The 11,546-nt window shown below is 40.2% G+C and overlaps 1 protein-coding gene across 1 annotated transcript in view; it reads left to right on the forward strand.

Moving 5' to 3' along the window:
* The window catches only part of CNBD1 (cyclic nucleotide binding domain containing 1), a 182,996-nt gene that overhangs the window by 144,852 nt on the left and 26,598 nt on the right, over positions 1–11,546 (forward strand). Inside the window, exon 6 of the mRNA XM_025200242.1 lies at positions 6,227–6,294. Within this exon, the coding sequence (XP_025056027.1) occupies positions 6,227–6,294 (68 nt within the window). The remainder of the gene's footprint in view (positions 1–6,226; positions 6,295–11,546) is intronic.

Raw genomic sequence — 11,546 nt, forward strand, 5'->3', positions numbered from 1 at the left:
TTAAGAAGCGGCTCGATGCCTACCTGGCTGGGGTCACTTGAGTCCAGTTTTCCTCCTGCCCAGGCAGGGGGTCAGACTTGAAGATCTACAAGGTCCCTTCCGACCCTACTTCTATGTTTCTATGCACTGGGGCAAGCCATGGCCCCAGGTTGCCAACTATTTGTATTTATGGACAGTCTGTAAATAAAAAAGGCTAAAAATGCTAAAATGCTTATCTGTAAAGTCTGTAAAAATAAGAATTTTCTATAAAAAAACTAGGAAACTGTGAACTTGACTGATGATCTGTCAAGAACTTGACAGGCTCTGGAATTAGCCTGTATGCAAGTGTTGATAGATAGAGCAGAGCAGAGCAGAGGCACCTTGTTTCTGATTGGGAGCACAGCTTGGCACCCTGCATGAGATCTTCCATAATCCCCTCATCTCCAAGCCATGCACTGCTGCTGCATCCTGTTGGCAATTGCCTACTTATAATGGCTGCTTGCTTTGAGGGTAGGCAGGGTCATACAGCCCTGGGCAATGTGTGTCACCATATGGGATAGAGAGCGGGGCACTGTGTCTCAGATGGAGCAACAGAGCTGAGGAACTGGAAAGGAGACGAGGGGACAGGTGGGCTCCATGGGGAGAAGTGAAGCAGGTAAGGGGAAGGTTGGCAAGTATCCTGGGGTGGGAGCAGCTGAATGCAGGGTGTAATATCAGGTATCAGGATGTGGGGGGAAGCCCTTGGTGTGGGAGCAGCATGATGTAACATCATTTAAAAGTAAAATAAGATTTTATTTGTCAACTCATCATCACTCATGTCAGTGTCATGTATTAGAAATGGCAGCTGAGAAAAGAATAGTGATCATTTTAAAAGTGCAGGTGAATCAAAAGTAGGCAGAATGTGTATGTTTTAGCAGACTATAGGTAGCAAATTTAAAAGAATGCATTTGCATTAACAAGGAAATTAACAAGTGCTAAATGCAGGCTAGGGTAAGAAGCCGTAGGACCTCGCAGAAGGGATACATTTACATTGCAGGGTACATTATATAAAATGTCAGTAAAACATGCCAGTAAAAAAGAATTTTGTCAGTAAAGAGTTTGCAGACTGTCAGTAAAAAAATTCTTGTTTTGACAACCTTGAAAGGGGCTCCAGCCATGCATCTCTGTGGGCATCCTCCACTGCCACTGCACTATGCACCCACATGGCCCCAGGCTAACCCTCTGTTTATTGCATTGTGTGCTGCACTGACTTAGAGGGGGATTCTGGAGCCCCTGTCTGTTCTTGCAGCCAGAATGATAGAGGGAGCAACATCTGGAGGCCACAAATTAATCACTTGCAGACCATGTGCAGATCACAGGCCACCAGTTGGACATGCTTGGTATGGATTATTTGTCAATTAACATAATAATATTAGGGGTAGATAACATTTTTTTGTTGAAAATTCTGTGGAAAATTACCTTTTCTTCTATTTTTTTTTAAATGTTATTGATTAAATATGCATTGTCTCCTAAAATATACATGAAGACATTTATCTTCATAAAATGAAAATTTTAATGGAAAAATTTCATTTGTTTTTGATATTTTCTGTTTTTGCTAGAGTAAAACAAATGTTTTTCCTTTTCCCCTTTTTTCCTTCCTTTGTATCCTTGTTCTATAAAACACCATCTACAAAATAAGTGATAGGACTATATCTGCAATGCCTTTTGTGGTTAATCCTTACACAAGTAGTCCTTGCATGTAACTATTTTTAATGAATCAGGCTACTCACAAAAGTAATGGTCTGTACCACTGGACCCCAAGGCTTAAGAGTGCTGTGGGAAGGTGATGTATTTCTATTCCCTCTGGTATAAAGCTCTAATAACCTCTTAGTGATGGATCAGTCAGCAAAGAGGAAGTGAGAAAGTAAGATGTTCATAATGAATTCACTTATCTCATAGATGTGCAATTTATCATGGTATGTATATCAAATGTTCAGTGGTTGTATCCACGTGATAAATTGATTGTACAGAAATGTGAATAATAACATCACCAACCTTAAAGAATATAGTAAAGTCAATAGATACAACTACAGCAGGGGTGTCAAACTCCACCTGTCTCCCAGGCTGGATTTAGACTGCAGGACTCCTTGTTGGCTGGATATGGATGCAGTGCAGGGCAAGCAGTGGGCCAAAGTGCAGCACTGGTGGGGCAGTCAGCGGGATGACCAGAAGCAGCAGGGCAAGCACTGGTGGCAGGGTTTACCACAGCCATTGTTTTCTCCCCACCACTGACACACACTGATCAGGGCTCCATGCCCACAATTTTGGTGACAGGCCTCACCCCCTCTTGCCCCACCTCTGAATTCCTGGTCCTTTTATCAGTGTATGTGCCAACTGACATGGTCCAGCCCACAGGCAATATGTTTTACACCCTTGAATTATAGGATCAGTACACAGGAATGTAATGAAATGTGCTTGGAAGTATTTTGGGGAATAGTTCCATATATTTTGAAACAGCTTGATTTACTTCTGTCTTTGAAAATCAAGCAACTTTGTCTTAGATGCCAAAATAGATGCATTATATAAAGTGATCATGTGAAGTACTTTATACGTTCTTTTATAAACCAATAACTGCTGTTGATCTTATTTATGCTCTCAGTAACTCTTTATTTTTCCTCTTCTCACTGTAGAATATCTGCAATAAATTCTAATTATTTGCAGATAGTTTTGAGTGGATCCATTCCATTCTCATGAACTGTTTTCCCCTTTTTAGGATAATATGCAGTCTCATCAGTACCCTAAACTGTTTGAATATCATATCTATATATCCAGTTATCAATACAGAATAATACTCCTCTCCCAATTTTGTTTTCCCTAATTTTTTATTTTATTTTGTGTTTTTCCTATTGAATATAAAGTGACCAATAATAGGACCTGTGCTTCCACTGAGCGAGAGTTCTATTGAAATCATTGTTAATGAGTAGAATTGTTTTGGGTTTTTTTGTGCAAAACACCTATTCAGTGTTAAAAAAAAAATGGTTTCAAACCAAAACTTATTTTTAAATATTCCTATAGATCAAATTGTTAAAGATTCTTGGAAAAAAAAAAGAACTACAAGCTTTTCTTTTGTTTGTTTGTTTGTTCTGTTTAGGTTTTATAAAATTTGTTAGGTGCTGGCCTTTGAAAACTTAAGAAAATTCTGTTTTCAGTCCTAGATTTCCATTGAAAAACGAATACATAGATGGAGAAAATAAAAGTATACACATTCTACCCATTTTTTCTTGGGATTTTTAGCTATCTTTAGTGATTGGTAGAGAAAAAAAAAGGAACAAAACAAAATAAAAAATACATGTTACTGTCTTAGCTCTGTCATGTCTAAGGACCTTACATTTTTGCGGTTATCACAGTGGCTAACATCTGCCTGACATAACTCTTTTGTCCTTTCTTTTTCCCAGATGGGAAATTATATGTGGATGTTGAAATTAACGTTTAGTTTCTGATTATTGTGCTGTTCTTTAATTTGTGTAATCCAATTTGACAGAGTGCATCAGGCAGTTTGAAGAGAAGTTGAAGTTTGAAGTTGTTCCTAGTTCCTCCTGGATTTTTTCCCATTCTATGGCAGTGATTCTCAACTGGGGTGCTACAGCACCCTGAGGTGCCACAAGGGTGCTGCACCAATCAGCCTCTGTGAGAAGAGGTAAAAACTCTCCTCCCATAGTACAGACCCTGCACTTGCCCCAGCTGCTCAGTGGTACCTGCAGCTGCTCCTCTGGAGACTGGCACTGCCACTGCTGCCTTCCTCCCCATCCCCCTGGCAGACCATGTGCCAGCTCCCCTAAATTGAAAAGTTATGGAAAGGTGCCTTGAGGCTAAAAAGGTTCCAAACCACTGGTCTAAGGGCTCGGTCAACTGCACACTCAAGCTTTTGCTTTAAAATTAGTAAATATAACTCAGGTCAGTCCACTCATTTGACATAAGCCTTAGCTGCAGTACCTTAGTAGTCCTTTTCTTAACACATCTTCATATTATCTCTAGCCAGCAAGTAGAATTCTGACTCATAGGACTGCTGTTCCATGTGTCAGGGATCGGGAGGGGAAAACAAAGTACTTGCTAATAATTTTCATTCATCATTTAGTGAGGAAAACAAGCCATCCTGTCAAAAGCTATAGCTAAAGGAGAGAATATGTTCAGGCTCCATTTTTTAAATAGAGGAAGAACCCTAGATAAGAAAATGATATACCATGAAGTGAAGGGAGCCCTGTAAGGTTAACCAGTTTTCTCTGATTCTCCAGATATAGCATTTGCTTCAAAATTGCCAGTCTGCTGTGCAAGCTCAAGCACTTCTTAATGACTGCTTTAGAGCAGTGTTAGAGCTTCAGAAAAGACTGTCAATCCTATTGATCTCAAGTTGATACACGTAGAATGAAACAGTAAGTTACAGGGAAAAACTTGTATTCAAGAACAAAGGGTGAAAGACCATGTGACTTCTACTTTCTTGAGCTAGCTATACTTTAAAGTCCCTCCCTCAGAGAAATAAGATTGATTATGGTATATACCTGGTTATCAAACCACCACTGAGGTCCATAGGCAGACACCCTAAAGAGAAACACTGAGCATGTACTGGACTTATTTCTCAATTTATGTATCATAAACTGGCCAACTTTTGTCATGATCACTGTTTTTTCTGCATGTCAGAAGTGCAAACCAGGCAGTGTATCCCAGTCTTCATAGTGACATTTGTTGACAATGGCAGAAATGATTGTCCAGGTGTGTAAGTAGCTTTGCCAAAGATCATCACTGACATTGTATTTATTCAATGGGTCAGTAGAAAGTACTAGGTACACATCATTTTTAAATTCACTTAGAGCTATTAGCATGATTTAGAGTGAGATATCATGAGGAAGTGACCTTAGGCCAGCTCCAACTTTCAGTAGCATTGCATCTGAGGACGTAACTTGGCCTCTTGTCTTCCTCATGCCTTTTTATCTCATTACTTGACTTTTCTTCTGTGTTTGTGTCCGTGGGTGGGTGTATGCATGCGCTTTTATGCACGTAATGACATAATCAATATTTTCAACAGTTCAAAAACAAGCATTATTCTAAATAATCAAAGAGAAAAAGTTTATTTCTTTCAGTTTTTCTTCCAGACTGAAACAGACATAGTACTGGCTTGTTATCTAGACTGCATACACATATATCTCACACTGGGGAGAGCAAAGACTTTTCATCATGTTACACTTCTTCTACAGGATTTAAGTCACAATGCCTTCTTCCCTTGCATTACAGTGCCTCTGAGATATGGAAGTAATATACCCCCTTGACAAATTTGTTTTGTCCTTAAAGGTATAACTTAGCCCCTACTGTCATTAAAATATATTCTATGTTTTAAAGTGTTTTGAAAATTCAATGTATTATGTAACTGTAAGCAATACATAGTATTTTTTATTGGCATGGTACTCAAAAAAGCAACAGCAAATTTCAAAACAATCTGAGTCTAGCCCATAGATTTTAGAGCACCTAATATAGTCATTGCTGAATACAAACAAGCTCCCAACCTTGAGTATCTATAATATTCTGCTATATAATATCTGCTATAATAGCATGATACCTATGCATAGTAAAATATTGTGCCCTTATAATAATTTTCTCTTGGGTATTTACTTTAAGGTGTCATAGGATGGTGTCATATCCAAGTTATGAGTAAATATGGTCAGATTTGATGGCATTTGGTGGTGAACATGGGTTTGTACTACAAAATATTTTTATGTAGAAAATCCCCTGAGATACAGTTGGAATGGGCAGGAACAGGAGATACTTATAGCATACTCCCCAGTAAACATAAAGCCTGGGATTATATTTAGGCTGAATGGCTCCAGCTGCCAAATAATGAAGCAATCATTGTTGGTGACTTATTTTAGATGGACTACTTTAACTGACTGGTAAATAATTAATGGGTCTGTTCAAATGTACAACCTGAATGAACTGGTCTTTCTTTCAATAAATCATTGCTTTGATTCTTTAACATGTATCAATGTTTACATGAGTGCAAAGTTACTCCTTCACAAATGTTCGTGGCATTGCTGAACAAAAAATGGGAAAGATTTGGAGAGAAAACATTGTCTCTGCATACTGGGTTAAACTTTCTTGCTGTATCTAAATAAGTAATTAGGTCAGTCTGATTGCTTTTCACTATTATTTGTAGTTTGTTATCCTTAATATTTTTTACAATTTTGAGTAATTTTACATTTTTTGTTTGTTTGTTTTTTAGGTTTAGATACGGTGACTCAAATGCTTTTCCTTCAAACAGCTGAGCCAACATTTGGTAATATAACTCAAGTAAGTAAAAGCCCAGGGTGAATGGATTTAGAAATCAGTGGATGAATCCCCACCTGAACTCAATGGAGCTCTGACAGTTTATACCAACAGAGGGTCTGCTTTTAGCTGTTCAAAAGGAAATGAGACCTGAACAAGGTTGTGATGACAGAAATTGTTATTTTTCTCCATGGCTCATGGCATAACAACAGTTAACTAGGAATACAAAGTACAATAATATTATAAAAATGACTATAGAAATCAATATTTTTACATTTGTCTGGAAAAAATAGCACAAACTGAAGCAGAAAGTGAGTTAAAGCTACTGTGCCAATTCCTCCACCTACTAATATATGTTGGAATTGCTTGCATCTATATATTGTGACAGCACAAGAATTTACAATAAATTCTCAAAGCTGTCACGTACCAGTCACAACAAAGATACTCAATTTCACTTCTTCTGTGATGCGTAAACATTGTCAGATGAGGCCTGTTTTAAAAGCTTCACTGAATCCTTTTAAAACATATTATTCTGAGTCAATCAAGCAACATACAGTCCATTTTCTCCAGCTTTATCATATGGGGCTACACAAGTTGCATATAAGGGAGTTAATTACCTGTTCCACCTCTCACTAATTATGACAATGGAGACATTGCCTGGAGAACAAGATTAAAGGTGGGTTTAAGTCTCATTTGTGCCTTTCAGTTTGGGTCAACCTGATACTGTATTTTGAAGATGAATTAATCTGAAAAATTTGACCTAGTTGTAGACTAAGATGGACGTGGAGGAGAGGCCCTCCACATAGCAGTTATGGGGCACATCTACATATGCCCTATGGTGACAAAGTGATGTGCTATGTTGCTGTACGGCACCTTAGGGTGATGTAGCAATTAGGGCTGTGCGAAATTTTGCCACCAGTTTTGTTTCGACATGGTTTCAACTCATTTCAAGGTTGAAACAGCAAAATTGAAACAAAACGGATATCGTCGAAACAGCCTTGAAACAAAATGAGGCAAGTCAAAACATTTCACCGTTTTGATGCTGTTTCAACGTTTCGCCCATAGACTATAATGCGGAAGGTTAGAACAGCCTATAACATTGTAATTTCTGGTCTGATTTGGATGAAACTTGCAGAAATGGTATCCCCTTCTAAGGGAATGAAGCCTGCCAAGTTTCAAGGAGATAGGTGCAGGGGGTTCAGGGAACCTGCACCCCAAAGTCTTGAAAGCAAAACTCATGTCACGTGTATGTGTTAAGCTACAGTGGTTGCACAAGCATGTCACGAGTTTATCTGTCAGCAGCTAGGGGTGCAGGGCCCCAGAACCCCCCTGCACCTACCTCCTTAACAGCTGGCAGGCTTTGTGGCCACAGCAGGGCCTAGCAGGCCTGCAGTTTTCACCCCCCCTCTGCCTCAGGATAGACACAGTCCGACAAGCACCCATGACACGAGTTTTACCTGTCAGCAGCTAGAGGGGCAGGCCCCAGAACCCAGACTCCCCCTGCACCTATTTCCTTGACAGCTGGCAGGCTTTGTGGCCTCTACAGGGGCTAGCATGCCTGCAGTTTTGACTGTACTGTGGCTTAACGTGTACACGTGACATGAGTTTTGCTTTCAAGATTTTGGGGTGCAGTTTCCCTGAACCCCTGCACCTATCTCCTTGACAGCTGGCAGGCTTTGTGGCCTCAGCAGGGGCTAGCAAGCCTGCAGCTTTCACCCTGCTGTGCCTTAACACACACAGTGTCACCCATGTCACGGGTTTTGCTTTTCCGCAGCTTGAGGTACAGTTTCTGCCAAACTCCTGCACCTATCTTCATGAAACCTGGCAGGCTTTGTGGCCTCTACAGGGGCTAGCATGCCTGCAGTTTTGACTGTACTGTGGCTTAACATGTACACGTGACATGAGTTTTGCTTTCAAGATTTTGGGGTGCAGTTTCCCTGAACCCCTGCACCTATCTCCTTGAAACTTGGCAGGCTTCATGCCCTCAGAAGTGGCTACCATTCTGTGTGTTTCATCCACATCAGGCCTGAAAAGACAAAGTTATAACCTGTTTTGTCCTTCCCCATTATATCCTATGGGCGAAATGTTGAAACAGGGTCGAAATGGCGAAACTGTTTCAACAGAATGGAACAGCTATTTTGAATCAAAACAAAATTGAAAACAGAATTCGGTTCCATCGAAACATCAAAACACTCATCGAAATGGAACACTGCTGTTTGCACAGCCCTAGTAGCAATGCGCTATATCACTGTACAGCATGCTGTAGTGACGTAGCAATCACATGGGTCTGCATGTGATCACCTGCTACCTCGCTGTAGTGGTGCAGCACATTGCTATGGCAACATAGTGGGGAAATCGAAGTGTGCACCACCCGTATGGTGCAGTGCCCACCCATACTGTGCCATGCTTTAGGACTTCCAAAAGGAAGTACTTCCAAAAGAAAGTACTAAAGCATGGCACTGTAGCAATGTCACCATATGGAGATGTGTAGATATGCTCATACCGAGCAAGTCCAAAGAGCTTAGAAGAGAAAGGGAAAAGCAAGATAGGATTGTAATTACAGTGGCAAGTGGAGTTAAGGTTTTTTAGATTTTTTAGATGGGATAGAATATAGCATATTTATGTTTTTAGGAGAGTGTAGCATATTTGTATTGAGAGAAGAGTAGGAATGTGGATGAGAGTAAGTGTTAGGAAAATAAGAAGATGGTGTGGGGCCACTGCAATGAGTGGAGTGTTATTGGAGGACAGGAAACACATGTGCTGGTGACTGAGGGAAAGGGAAAATGTAGCTAGCCCATTGGAGGAAGAAGGTCATGCTGTATTTTATCCATTTTATCTTGGAAGAAATAAGTGTCATCCTATGTACAAATAAAAGTGGAAGCAAAAGGAAAGAAGGTGTCATGAGCCCCACCAAATATTATGGAGGGAAGGGGGTTTCATGCAGATTTTCTTGTATTGTACTGAAATGGTGTGTATGGTCTCATTGAAAAAGCCCATGTTATGCTGTGTCCTTTTATCACTGTATGGGTTATGTTATGCGGTTTGTATATATCATTAGGATTTTGGACGTGGTTTAGTCAAAGGAGCAGGGGGATGTATACTTAAGGAAAAGGTACTAAGTGAAACTACCAAGTATCACTTGCCACTGTGTTCTAGGGCAAGGATAATTGTCACTCCCAAACACAGACTAGGAGCCACTAGTGGAATAGGTGCCCAAGTTATTGTCTGCTGGTAATGGGAAAAACAAACACAAAATAGCAAAGGCATCTGAAAGAAATGGCCCATTAACCAGAAAGCAAGACATTTATGGAGGATTCTGCAACTGGTGAGTTATCAGAACAATGTTGATGAAGGGTAAGATGGGTGGGGGAATGGCTTAGAGGTATTTTAAGGGCTATCTGTGAGGTGGCCAGCATCTTTGGATTATCCCAGGCTGGGGAAAAGTCCAGGTTTCCAGCAGCCAGGGCTGGCAGGATCAGCAGGCAGGCTGATCTCTGAAAATACTGGCAGGTCTCTGAAGGACTACGTGGAAGTCATATGAGAGGGTAAGTTATTTGTAGTTTTTTCCTGTCTCCAAACTGATTGTTAGTTTTTCTTGACTAATTCTTTTCTCCTGCATAATAAGTCCTTTTATTGTTTACAGTAAAAAAATCAGCTACTTGTGTGAGAGCAGGAAAAGGGGAAGTAGATTTTGGGTGTAGGCCAGGGCTGGAGGTTGGCAGAGCAGACTGTTAATGGGGAGAGGTGCAGAAAAGTGGAAGAGAAGGAAGCATAGAGAGAATGAACAACTGTTTCTTCCATATTAGTGAAAGTAAAGAGAGGGTAGGAGTGGACTGGAACTCAGTAAAAGATTTGTGATAGAGCATGAAGAGCTGATGGGTGATGCTTAGAGAACCCAAGGGATGGTCAGAGGGTGAATTCAATGTAACAGATCAAGAGAAAAAGCAGGGATAGATGAAGAGCAAGCCAAGTGAAAGAGTCTGTCAATAATTAGAAACGCTGAGCTAAGGCAGCAGGTCAAATGAAAAGGTGAGGGTGAGAAAACATTTAGCTGAAGAGTCAACAGATGATTAACCGGAAAAACGATTGGAAGCTCAGACTGGTTACCCATTAGTATGCATACCAACAAATCTTTCTTCTATAAACATAAGAAATACAATAGTTTTAAGTTATCTCTGAGTGTACAGAGGGAGAATGAGTTCCCATGAAACAGGTTCTGTTTTTCTTGTTGTCACATATGCAACTGGCATCAGAAGTATTGACTTGCATCCAGATTCAGCAAAGCCCTTCAGCATGTGCTTAACTTTGGGCACTGGAGTGGTTTCTAAAGTAAAGCACATGCCTAATTACTTTTCTGGACCAATAGTCATAAAACGTAAATACACTTAGGCAATGAACTTGAAGACCTTTTCCCTCATCACTCTGAAATTCCCATTTCCCATAGAGATAGTAAACAACATTAGAGGAAAATGAATACACATTTTAAGAGGATCAGAGTGTTGTTGTAGCTGGGATGGTCCAGGAAGCGTATAAGATGTAAGCATTTTTGTGTTATTGGACTGGCTATATAGTTGGATAAGCTTTTGGCATCAAGTGCCCTTGCTCAGGTCTTATATTTAAAAAAAAATATATCTAAAATGACGCCCCAAAATAGTCATTGTTTAGATACAAAAAATGTTTATAATAAATTTAATGGTAATTACACAAATGTTATAACATGAGGCATTTGTAATATAAGCAAAAAGGAAACAGAAAAGGAATTGAGAGTCAGTTACAAAGTCTGTATGAGTGCTTATACTGGAGCAATGCAGTAATGTCCCTCACCATAGTTAAGACTTAGCCTAAAAAACTCAGTCTGCATATTTTTCTTTACAAAAGGCTTTAAATCCATGGGTGAAACTGATGATGCAACAAAGGTCTTGCATTATTCGATCTTTATATTGGTGAGCATTTAAGGCATGTCAACATGGTTCCCATCAGGCTTGGGGGTCCAACACTGACAAGATAAGGCTCATACATTTGCTGCTACTTGTTACCTCAGAGACCCACAATTAGATCAAGTAGGCATCACAGACTGTCCCCAGAGTTATTCTCAGACTCTCTATTTTGGGAGAGGTTGAGAACAGTGCTGGGGGTGCTCAGATCTGCTTCAATACAGCTGGATCCACTCTGCAGCCTTCCCCTCTGTCTAATTGTCAGTCTTTCATGTGTACAGGAGGAGTGAGTGGGCAGGGCTTATTCATTGGCCATGGACCTGGGGGTAGGAGGGATGCCAT

This window comes from Alligator sinensis, unplaced genomic scaffold (genome assembly GCF_000455745.1).
Source record: "Alligator sinensis unplaced genomic scaffold, ASM45574v1 scaffold717_1, whole genome shotgun sequence".
Taxonomy (NCBI): domain Eukaryota; kingdom Metazoa; phylum Chordata; order Crocodylia; family Alligatoridae; genus Alligator; species Alligator sinensis.